Below are 13,307 nucleotides of genomic sequence, written 5' to 3'. Positions count from 1 at the left end.
CATAACTTGCTTAAAGACAATATTCAAAGCTAACATTGCTCCGCTTCGCAAAGAGTAAAACAATTTTTTATAGCCGTTTTTTTCTGTTTTTTTTTTTTGTGGCATTTGGCTGAGCAACAGCTCTTAGTAAACCAAGTTAAAAGAACAACGGTGCTAAGCAATTGTTTTTCATGTTAATAAATGTGCAATAATTACCCCGAATTCCATCCATAGCGCATCTACGATACTGCCCACAACAGTAATGAGATCGAAAATGTTCCATGGATCCTTGAAGAAATTCTATAAGAGCGAGAAAGATTAAGAAACAGTTTTAGTAGAAAAAAAAAATCGCATATCGGATACACCTCAATATATATATATTTAGTTCTTTAATAGCGGCTGAAATTTACAATGCAGTTACTGCTGAAGTCTTTTATTTTTTATTTTTTTATAACACTTTTTTCTTCCACCAAATCGACACTTGGTTTTTTTTTAACTTAGTTCTATAAAATTGTATACCTACCGTACATCCAAAGGCTATAACTTTGAATATGGTCTCCAAAAAGAAGAATAATGTGAATACCAGATTCATGTAGGTCAATATATCACTATGAGTTGGCGGTGCATCATGAAACTACAAAAAAAAAATGCATCAAAAAATGATTGCTTTTTTTGGTTTTACTTGGCGGAAAAGGGGGAAAACGTATATGTATATTTATGTAGCTATGAATCATAATACGCAATAAAAATGGGTACATAATCTAACTTTTAATGAAATAAAGTTATAAATGACCAAATCACGATTGAAAATGTATACAAAAAATTTTATAGAATGTAATGGCACAAAACATTTCTCCAGCTTTTTGTTTGCGTAAATTGTCTTCCGAATTTGAGGAGCCTGTATGAATGTTTTACAATGACAGCTGATTCCGGCGTTTTTAGGATTGTTAGAAATTTGCTAGAAAATTCAGTTTATACTCTTATCGCTCTGGGGATCATACATTTCTATAAAGGCAACCCGTTGCCAAATGAAATTAAAAAACAGTTTGTTGTTTAATTGAGATCAGAAAAGGCTTTCAGTGGTGTGAATGTGCGGCTAAATGTCAGCTTAGATAAAAGAGAAAAAAATTGCGAACATTTTTTTTTATTTGGTTAATAGTAAATGTGTTTGCAAGCCGAAAGATGTTAGAATTGAAAAACTGCCTCAAAAACTAAGGAAAATTCCGATAACGCTGTGTGGAAAGTCTTAAGTTTTGAAATTACAGAAAAATACGCCGAAACACGTAAACTTAATGTAGAGTCGTGGATTGTCGCTCTGTATACCGTTTTTCAGATCAGGCAATTTTCTCAAGATATTTTAATTTTTACGAAAAAAATCCAAACTTTAACAAGAAAAAAATTTAAAAAAAAATCTTTCGCACTATTTTAATTTGCATTAAATCCTGTTGTTTTGCTAAAAATTCAAGCTACTAACGATAAAAACCGATAAATAAACAAGTTGTAAATGGTCAACCGTAAATGTGTTTCATACATGGTGCAGGGAATAATGTTACTCATACGCCATATAGTACATGACCAAATTCGAACATTTTCGTACATGGCATATGAGTAACATTTTCTGTGTTTAATTTCATTCGCAATGCAGACTTAAAATGAAAATATCTTGGGCAAATTACCTGTTCTAAAAAATCGGTGTACAGAACCGTAATCTTCGACCCAAAATTAAGTTCAAGTGTCTCGGCGTTTTCTTGTGTCATTTTGGCGTCCCTAAAGTGTACTCAGGAGATCTCAGTTGTAGCCATTTTTTTACTAACTACATATTAGCTGAGAATGATTTTATTCGGAGAAATTACAATATACATGGCCCTTCATAACCGCCCTTGTTTTTTATTGCCTTGAATATTTATGTAGAAAAATTGTTTTCCAAATAACTAAGCCAGGCTGCTGCTAATCCACAATAGTTTAGTGCAGTAGTGGATTTAGGCACCAACTTGAAGAAAATATGCGAACTTGGAATGCCTCGAAAGACGCGATACATATTAGAAATTTCGGATGGAATTTACATGGAATTGAGAAGTCTTTTTGTTTAAACAAACGTGAGTTGGCCAATTGGTATAATAAATATTTAAACTTTAAAAAGAAAACTTTATAAACAAAAACTATGGGATCACAGGATTTTTATGTTTGTAAATGTGTTTGCTCTAATTGTACATATATTTTTTACTTTTCTGTTATCAATTAAGGGTTTCATTTACACATAGCATTTAAAAAAAAAAAAACGTTTATTTTAAATTAATGCTAATTAATATGTTTGCGTAACCCTAGGATTAAAGGGTAGATCATATGCTTTTACTAACAATTTTAAGACAAAAAAAACTGGCTACTTATTATATTAGCTAAAGCCGTGTACTTTCATATATTTGATTGTAGGTTAAATTTTCTCCATAACGGCGGTATATACAGGCGTTTCTTTATGTATAATTGAAATTGTAATTTTCGAGTAAAAAATCTATACTAAATCACTTTACGAATTTTGAATAAAACGAAAATCTAAAAACACTAACAAGGGAGATAGATTTTGTATGTAGTACATCTTTACATAAGGCTCCATTTAATTTTAAAACTGAATGAATGAAAGCTCTTGCACTGTGACCTTTTACGCAAATTAGTCTAATTAGAAAATATTCCGAGAGTTCAAAACTTTGATTTCCTTATAGCTGTCATAATATGTAGATGCCAATCGCTTGGCAGTCTGTCTACTAATCTTTTAAATGTAGCCTCTTCTGGCTTGAAGTACTATGTAGATGGAGAGCTTCTAGTTACTGGCTTACTTCTTATGAATCAGTGGCATCTGTTCAGGATGAGTGCGGGGTTATCCGCAAAAGAAGCTGCGATTGATAATCCTTTTCATTTAGCTTTGTGGAAAATTTACTAATGTCAGACAATGTTTTCATTCGAATCTTTATCTACGATTTATATTAACTTTCGATTTCTACATGAAGACAAGTAACAGTTTTGGATAAGTTCGGTGTACTCCATATGTACTTGTACCCTATAAAATTTAATTCACATTCTACCAACCTGGGTATTGATTTTGCTATTGGCAAACATAATAATAATTCCAAAGAAATTGATACCAAAACATGTTTAAGGCATGCGTCGCAGAGGGTACTTTAGAAAAAATCAACGAAATAAATATCACGGGAACGAGAAGAGAAAATAAAGAGACGTACGCTATTCTAAAGCTTTTGAGATGGAGAATTTAGACAAAATAGTTGGACGAAAGTACTACCTTGACTTTTAAATTTACTTTGAAATATGAAGTTTTTGAAGGGCCAGTCTGCAATGAAAGTTTTAAAAATTTTAAACACGAATTTTTGATCTTCCTGCGTAGAGGAATGCTCGCGTTTTAAGTCTTTTTTAAAATGTTACAATCTGATTTTAGGTAAAAAGAGGCAAAAAATTAAAAAGTTTACTTTTGAAGAATATTTTAAAGATGTGATTGAATTAAGAATAACCTTCACCTCAAAACCGACCTTCAATAGTAAAATTTTTTAATTTTTCCTTTTTTCGCCTAAAGACATGCAATGTACTGTATTCTTCATTTCAAAAGCTTTAAAATACCATTACGTTTATTTCAGTATCTCTACTCCTTCTCGTTCTCAAGGTATTTGGTTTTGTCTCCTTTTTTTTCAAAAATAAAACACTGTGTGTCATTGTGAATATTTGAAAAAGGCACTTAGCACAATTATTTAAATATTCCGTTTGCTCGATGCCAGATGCGCAACTATAACAAAAATTTTTTTGGATAGCAAATAAAACAAAAACTCAAAGTCTTCCATCAGTATTGTCATAGCGTTTTTGTAGTTTCTAACCTCTGGCATCAGCTAGGCCTCAAGTAGAAAAAAAATATATAACTTCTGCAGACTTGCATTTTTTATTGCTGACTTCCATTTTTTAAAAGTAAACCCAATGCTGTGCTTTGGTTCGAGTAGTGTTAAGCTGGAGTATAAAAGTTTCACTGTGTTAGAATCGCCATGCAGTAATGCTATTTATTTGCAAAGGCAATATACATAAACAAATGGAACAAATTGTAAAACAACAACGTTTATGAAGAAAGAGAAGCAAGTTGAACCATTGAAAATTGTGCGCCACGGCGTGCTTTACCAAATTCAAAGCATTTTATAAACACATGCAATTTTGTAAATGTACTTAGCGGCACCAAAAAAAATAAAATTAAATAGTTGACACCGAAAAAAATTGCAACAAAACTCACCTTTTGGACTGTCATTCTTTATACGAAAATGTTACGTATACGCACTGTGCCTTATGCACAATTTGACGCTTACAAGCGCAACTAAAGCTCTTGTAAGACATCAGCTTTTCTAATAACTCTCTTTACATTGTAAATTTCAGCTGATATTTAGTGGTAATGAATTACCAAAAGATTTACACGGTGTTTACATGAGGCGATTTTACAGGCAACTTTTAGTTGAAAGCAACCGTCGCCTGGTGTGAACGGCCTTTCAATTAATCGTTTCCAATGAAGTTGGGGGGCAGCCAACTTTTGATTCAAATAATCGCCTCAAAAACTGACTGCAAAACCGCCCCCATGTGAATGCCGTTTTACAAACACCATTCATATAGTATTTCGCTTTTAGTCATACAAATATTTGAACCACTCTCCGTTCCTTCTATTTACATTTTACTATTTATACCACCTACCTTTACACCAAATCCAATTATTTTCAGTACTGTCTCAACGCTGAACATCCCCGTGAATCCCATGTTGATATATTTTAGTGATTTCTCATACATTTCACCTTGATTATGGTACTGTAGAAATTCATTATTAGTTTGGTTTTTGATTTAATATAGGCAATACATTTATGTATGTATGTAAACATAAATTTAAAAAAGTTAACCTATAAAATTTACAATTTAATACATAGAAATACATATTATAATGCTTGTTTGTGTTAGTTAGTCTTTGCTAGAGTAAAGCGCAAATAAACCAGTTACATAGCCCAGAATGAAAGTCGAGTATTTAAACGTTTAGTAGATATGAACACATATATACATGGAGTATTTACATAACTACTTATATACTATTTTTCGTTATTGATCATGATCGATTCATGTTCCTTATTTAACAAGAAAGTTACATACATCATAGTTTTCTAAAACACATGACAAAAGAAGAACACGAATCAAGTTGACGAAAATATTATCACTACTCATGGAAATATTGAATGGACGCTTGAGATACATAAGAAAAGGACAATTGACTAGTATAAACTTCTGAAAAGCCTTTCATGTACTGCGTTGGGGGGAGTACTTTGTATCTGTGATGCTTGTCAAGAATATTTCTACCAAACCTAATAGCAGAGTAACCACCTTTTTAAATACAAGGTGAACGATTAGCAAAACGAAGATGGTTGGGCGGTGCAAATTGAAGCTCATGCTAATCCATATAGATTTGAGGGTCAACTATGTTGCGTTGTTTCCCGGACATAGAAACATCAGTACGAGACAGTTTAATAATGGTAAACTAACGGTTGAAAATGGAAAAACTTATACTCTTTTACGAAATAAGTGAATTCGTCTGATCGCTCATAAAGCATTATTTTTACATACTATATTCAGTATCCACAATTTCAATCACTAAGAAGTTGTTTATTGAATTCACTTCTGGTTGTATCAGACAAGTAATATTACTAAAAAAAAATATTATTAAAAGAATTTAAAAAGCGAAAACCAGTTAAAATAAAACAAAATAAAATAAATTCACAAAAATTAAATTAAATTAAAATATATATAAATAATTTCTTTTCTAAACAGTAAACGCTAAAATTAACAGAGTATTAAATTAAAATGGCAAAAATTTAATAAAACGGTAAGTAAAATCAAAAAAATGTCTCCAAACCAAATTTGACAAGGGATAACGGAAAATCGTTCCACAATACCCTGTCGGAAACACAAACAACCAAAAAGAAGTAAATAAAATTTGTTTAATTAAAAATAAATTAAGAGATATGTATATATTTTTCTTGTTGAAACAATAAAATCTAGAAAAATTAAAAGCGAATTATATTAGAAAATAAATTAAAAAATAAAAAAATTAATTAAGTTCCCAAAAAGTCAATGAAACTAAGAAATAAATTTTTCTTTTTAAAACAATAAAATATTAAAATTAAAAGAAAAGAAAAAGCATAGAAGAAGCAAAGTTAAGTTTAAAAAAAGGTAAAAAATTAAATTAGTTTCTAAAAAGTTATTGAAATAAAAAAATGTTTTTTCTTTTTAAAATAAAATACATATATAAATTAAAAAATGCACTAAAAAGAGAAAACATATATATTATAAAAGAAAAAAAACACCTAAAATAAGTTTCTTAAAATTTAAAAGAAAAAATTGTGCGCCCCGGGATTCGAACATCGGATACCTCCAATAGCACTTCAGTACTTTGCTCTTTAGGCCATTTTGACAGTTGGAGCAGTGCGTGCAAAATTTTCTCAATTGGTTTCTGTCAAAAGAGCTTTTCACCATGAGAGTTGTCAGGGAGCTTTCTTGAAAGACTTTCGTGACAGAATAAACAAAATCTTTCCAACTATCTTGCCTACTGTTCTTCAGTAGTCTTACGAAAGAATTGCAACTATCTCCGCCCGAATTGCCCTTTTAAAGAAATACGAATTAAAGTAAAGTAAAATAAAGCAAATGCCTAGGACAAATTGCTAGGCGATTTATTGGTGCACATTTGCTCCCGCAATAAGTAACAAAAAGCTTAAATTCTTATAAAACTTGTTTCTTTCTTCGCACTTAAAACACTTAACAATGAACATTTACAGTTCGGGAGAGGAGAATAGTTTAGATTCAAATTTTTAAGTGAACATAGCCAAAGAAAAGTTAAGGTATGAACACTGCCAGTAAGACGTATAACGCAAAGCGAATTCACCACACTTAGTTTAGTAGTATAACGTTTTTAAAATATATAAATTAGAATACGTCGGTGCAGTGACGAGCAAACATAGATAAACGTTTAAGAGGAGTAGAGTCAAACTTCCATAACCTAGGGCAACATTATAAAAAGGCTTTTGCCATTTAACGTAGTTTCGCCAAAAAAAAAAAAAAAATTCGGGTCATGGAAATTTTACTGTATTTATAGACCACTTGCATTACTACATGCAATATTTACACGAGAAAATAACCAACTTTCCCCATCGTTTTTCAAACATCAACACACAGTAAAATATCAGCGTTTTCTTTTTTCTTTTCATAAATTAAACTGAAAAACTCAAAATTTGTGCGTATGTTTTTGCTGTAGGTAAGTGTTGTATTATTAGTCACTTCATGTTTCGGACTACATTTACTACTTCGTTTGTATGTATGTATGATTGTATATGAGATAAAGACTTTCATCTAGCAACTTTGTTCAATGCTACCCATAGTTAAAAAAAAAAAAACGAGCATAAATTCACTCGAACAAAGAAATATATTAAAATATATGTACATAAAAATATTTGATACGGTTACTTCTAAAATTTGTATATGTATATAATTATATTGTTACATGGTCATAATCAGACACACACACACACACACTCACCTTCATCATAAGCAGTAATGTATTGAACACAATTAGCATCATTATAAAATATTCGAATGGCGTCGAAACGACAATGCGCCACACTTTGTACTTGAATGTGTTGCGATTTTTGGGCATGTACCGTTCCAGCGGACGCGCTCCTATCGTGAAATCGATGCAGGATTTCTGTAAGTATGTAAACGATCATAATGAGCAAATATGCAATATTTTGATTGCGGAAAGCAGGAATGAAAAGCGATTTGATTTTTATTTTTTTTTCATATATATAACATAACATGCACGGATTTGTGTTTTTGTTTTTATTTGCTCCATTTATAACACAACAAAAATGGAAACGATTATTACGATTCATATTTAGCTGAATTTGTATATAACATATATGTATGTATGTATTTTAATGGATGTTAAATGTAATTTATATAAGCATTTTTATTTATTTATTATTTATGTTGGCAATAAGGTTACTGGCGGAAAATTGTCAGGTATAATTTGGTCAGTGGTTGTGATTTGGAAGTGGTTGATTAGCTGTATTAAGAGCGATTTTTTTTAATTTGGAACACCGTCCTTTCTTATGTCCCGCGTTATCAAAATTTAGGATAATGCAAAGGACATTCTAAGCCACCTAAAGGATACATCGATATCAGCATAATTTAGGAGACGTGGGGCAGAGCTGATCAGATGTATCAGTACAACCTTTCCGGACCGTAATTGTACTCACAAAGAAAGTAGGGAAAGAGCACGAAAAAGACTTGACAAGTAAAATTCTTTATTTAAATGCAGCCGCTATGGCTGTGTGGATAGTGGTGCTACTACCAATCTGAAAGACCTGGGTTCGATTTCTAGCCCGAGAAACATCTAAATTAGAAAAAAAAATTCTAACAGCTGGAAAAAGCTTTTACGTTGATTTGTGTACTAAAATTGGCACACACACACACGCCACATATTGGACGAGAAGCTCGGCCAAGCACTTAGCAAAAGTGTAACCGTCAAAATTTGTATGTTATTATATATATATTTTTTTTTTTAATGTTCAATGGATCAGTTGCTGACAGCAGAAGATTGGTCGACAGGTCCAAATTGTTTGAAGGCAATAATGAATCGTGAAAGTACGAAGATAATATTACACGTTTCAGATAAGGCGTCCTAGGAAAAAGTAACGCTACTACTAGCCAACCAGTTTTGCCTTTTGGGAAAGACTTTATTGAACTAACTATTGGGCTATGATTTCAGTTAAGATGCCATACCCAAATTAAGTAAATACTGGCCAAAGAACTATATTTCGTATAAGCTACAAAAAAATAAAAATGCTTATATGATACGTTTAAAAATAATACTAAATACTAATGAACGTATGTGAGTAGATATGTAGCAACTAACGGTGTATGCATACAAACCATTGTAAGAGTGCTTGCAGAAGCTTTTAAATCGAAAAGTTTTAAAAGCATAGCAGTACTCCTATTGAAATCGCTAATTTCCGGTAAATGTACAACATTTATATATTTTCATTAGGAAAACTTTGTTGAAGGTTCATAATCATGAATACTATTATAAAGTATGTAAACTATGGAAAGCTGTTGACTAAGTAGATAGGTAGTGTTAAAGGGCACCATTTGGTAACTAGCGAAACTAGTATAGGGCGCGCGGGAAATTTGTACACGTCTTCGATGTTAAAACATTTGTGTGCTTGTGAATGCCTGAAGGCAGCTTCTAAACGAAAGCATGCTTGAACAAAAGCGTATTGTTTTTCTGAGGTTAAGTTGAAAAGGTTTAAAGCTAAGCTAATTTTAGCTTAAACATTTTCGTATTTTTATGTTCGACGCTAAAAATGTTTTCTAAATAGATGACTCACAAACAAAATTGGGCAAGTCAAAGAGACTTGATATACCTCAACTAGCATTTAACTCAGTGTAAGTGTAATTTCGTTAGTTTTCTTATACTTATGTATATATATTATACGTATGTATGTATGTATGTATTTACATCTATCTATCTGTTAATGTACTAGCAGCTAATTTGGTATTATGTAGTGTCGTGTAGGTTTCGTTTTTTCTTTGAGACTATTCTAATTTGTAATTTGCTGTACGTAAGTATAATCTATGGCATAAAAGCTTTGGGAAATAATCTAAAAGTTTAACAGTAAACAAAATATTTATAGGCTTAGTAGTTGATAAAGTCACGAAGCAGTCAGGTAAGCAAAACGTATTCGCAACTGAGTGAAATATGTCGAAAGCTGTATTTGGATGTTTTCAATAATCGGCTTTCGTGTTTATACATAAATATGTATTTTTGTTTTTTTTTTTATAAACAAGAAAAGTAACGATTTATTCACAACAACATTGACACTACTCTCTAGGATGTTTCTTGTTTAGCATTTGTAGGCATACTGCTTTACACACACACATATGCAATTGATTTGGCTATTAAATAAATTAGTACGGCTCACCTGGTTCTTATCAATTTCACCATCTTGCAATTCAGCCTCGCCTTGCTCTTGAAATGTAATGATAATCAAGGCCACGAATATATTCACGAAGAAGAATGGAAATACAATGAAATACACAATATAAAATATGGACATTTCGATCCGGAAATTTTGTATGGGACCCCTATCTTCATACGTGGCAGCCATGGAGTGTTGTAGAACTCTATCAAATTTTGAATATTCAATATATCAATTCATTTGTTATAAATAATTTTTAATAATGTAATTTAGTAAATTAGTAATGTAAAAGTAATAGTAATTTAAAATGTTTTGGAACTAAAGCTTTTCAGTACCAACTACTTATGTATTGCAAATATGTACTTAGTATAATCAATAAATATATGCATAATTCGATTTTGTAAATACTTATTTGACATGTTTGCTTACTGTGGCCATCCTTCGCCTGTCTGCACCGCGAAAAGCGTCAGCATCGCCGCCGCTACGTTATCGTAGTGGAAACTACGCGGCCGCCAAATACGCGCCTCCTGCTTTGGAAGTAATTCATCCTCCTCATATTTGAAATATGAGCCCCTTGATTGATTTTTTTTTTGTTTATGGAATTGATGATTGAGGTGAAAAAGTTTGTATTTTGCGTTTTCATAATTTTTGCTTAAAAACAAATAATACAAATACGAAAACTAACAACAACAAAAAAATAATTAAAAACTCAAACACAAAAAAAAGGAACAAAAACACCTATATATTTACATTCATTTGGCAATAAAAACTTACATTGAGTCTTTGTTGAAGGAACAAAAAATTACAGTAAAAGACAAAAGTTGGTGGTGGCAATAGTGACAGTTGATAGCGAAAGTGAAAGTGGAAGTGGAAGCGATAGTGATAGTGATAGTGAAAGTGGAAGCGATAGTGAAAGTGAAAGTGGTAGTGAAAGCTTTAGCGATAGCGATATGTGTCGTGGGGCAGTGAATAGATATATCTATTAAATATATGTTTGTATGTATGTATGTTATGCTATTTGGATCTTAACTTTGGTCTAACGAAAGCTGTGCAGCTTGGTGAAAGCTCTTTATAGTTACCGCTCAAACATAGCGTACTAGCGAATGCCACAGCTGTAGCGAGTGATTATTTTGTGGAAGGTGAATAGTGGAAAGTGGAGAGAGGAAATGTTATCTGCAAGGATTACACTGTAAAGCACATAACAGCGCAATGTATATGTGTACTTGTATGCGAATTCTTTTCTTTCTTTTTCTTTTTAACATTATTGTTAGCAATGCTTACAAGATCGATGTGTTCCGATCATTGTGTTGATTTGAAAAAAAATATATATCATCAAATTCATTTAGGCGTAAAAAAATAGTAAATGTTACAAAATTGATACTAGCAACATAGGAAAAGTAGAAATTTACTTAGAATGTACATAGTTATCAAAAGCTACCATAATCAAAACTACCTAATTAATGAAGAAGATAGAGAGACAGTTCATGTAGGCTACTAAGAAATACTATTACAGAAACTAGTGACCCCTAAGCTTTTGCTTTCCTTACCCTCACTAAAGCTCCATATGCGTTATTTTAATGAACACATCTCAAGGATATTTTTGAACTTAGAAATTTTGATGAATATTGATTAGACTTTAAACTTACTGAATTTTTATTTTATTTACATGACAAGAGCGAACTTATCTATGCATAGCAATGTTGGCCGGAGAGAGCTTTTATTTTGTGTCAGCCTTGAATTGCCCAAGGAGCTTTTGAAAGCTTGCCATGCGCAGTTATTGTACCAATCGGTTATAGACACCGGATTGTCATTTTTATAGACGTGAGATGGGTAAAATCTCTCTGCTCATTGCTGATTTAGATCACAGACAGTTTACGAAAGCTTTTACGCTGCGTCAATTAGAAGGTTTGAAAAACTCTGCTCAAAGGTTGCGTTTGAGACACTTTTGCCAAACATTTACTGTGTGTGAATCCGAACTGAGAAGAAAGCTAATTTTCCCTGATATAAAAATTAAAAAAGCTTTGATCGCGTAGCTTTAGAGCGGCGTTAGGCAGAGAGAGCTTTTACTCTGCTCGCGCCCATACAAAATGTATAGAAAGCTTAAAGGAGCTTTGCCCGCGGGCAAGGCAGTGCCCGTCAGTGCTTTAGAGTGAGTAGCTCTTAAGGGGAGCATTTAAGCTGCTTGCGACCACATCAGTGACTATTATAGCGAGCTTTTATCTCAGAATATATTTTTTTCACGTGATGCGTTTTAGCCGTGACTCGTCATTGCAAAATTTATCACTATTATTTCTCATTTTGAGCGTCAGTGTTTTTTATAATCGAGTCAAATTTTATATAAAAGCTAAATGACATCTTTAGGCATTTTATTGAAATTCAGATAATTAAAAAGGTGGTAATTGTTTAAATCATTTTACAAACACCTGGCATTCTTATTGGTAGAAATTGAAAGCAAAATAGTCGGTTTTCTTATTAGCTTCCAACATTTTGAGTGAAACATACGTTTCTCGAATTTTCAATAAATAAAAAAATGCATGAAAGTTAAAAAGTATTTTTCAAAAAATCTCATTCTCAATTTATTTAAATAGTGGTAAATACTTATGTGCTATTAATCAAAAGGGGTTTTTTATTCACAAACAACGGGTTGACAAATTCTAGCTATACACAAGTACGTAGTTAAGTGAGTACGAGTATTATTTACAAATTCCACACAAGAGCTGTTTCTGACATTCTATCTACCTACCTATCTACCTATTTAAGTACCAAAAGTTTACAAAATAATAATAGTAAAAAGCTAAATATAAATTTTAACAAATACTTGGAAATTATTTACAATTTTGACTGGTTAATGCAATTTTCTTTTTTTACATAACTTTTACTCCTTTTGTTAGCGTTTTTTGTAGAGCTTTGCTTTTAAGTTAATGAGAAAAGTATATTTTCTATAAACAGCTTCGATACTCAAAAGCAGCTGATCGTCATGCTCATCAAGCTATTTATACTGTTGTGGGAGAGCTGCGTTATTAGCAAAATATATCCACAACACACAAAAATATACTTTTCTCCTGCCAGTTCATTGCACACGAAGGAAAACAGTTAAAACAGCAAGATACGAAAATCCTTTGTGTTTTACATTTGAGTGAGTGTGTGTAAGATTAACAATAACAACAACAACACAAAAGAAAGGATAAAATAGAGAAAAAAAACTTGTTTTTGTATGCATGGTTATATATCGAGGTAGATAGGTACACACAAATCTGAGCTTTGAAAGAATGCTAATTAGAGGTA

General features: G+C 31.8%; 1 protein-coding gene across 1 annotated transcript in view; it reads right to left on the bottom strand.

The window, feature by feature from the left end:
• LOC118733090 (voltage-dependent calcium channel type A subunit alpha-1) overlaps window positions 1-13,307 on the bottom strand; it is a gene marked incomplete in the record, with an annotated part of 130,634 nt that overhangs the window by 60,787 nt on the left and 56,540 nt on the right. Inside the window, 5 exon segments of the mRNA XM_036462293.1 lie at window positions 196-279; window positions 4,705-4,815; window positions 7,583-7,747; window positions 10,026-10,227; window positions 10,452-10,595. Of these exon segments, the coding sequence (XP_036318186.1) occupies window positions 196-279; window positions 4,705-4,815; window positions 7,583-7,747; window positions 10,026-10,227; window positions 10,452-10,595 (706 nt within the window).

The sequence above is a fragment of the Rhagoletis pomonella genome, unplaced genomic scaffold (genome assembly GCF_013731165.1).
Source record: "Rhagoletis pomonella isolate Grant_MI unplaced genomic scaffold, Rhpom_1.0 Rhpom_scaffold_00002, whole genome shotgun sequence".
NCBI lineage: Eukaryota > Metazoa > Arthropoda > Insecta > Diptera > Tephritidae > Rhagoletis > Rhagoletis pomonella.
This window is presented reverse-complemented; position numbering and strand designations above follow the sequence as displayed.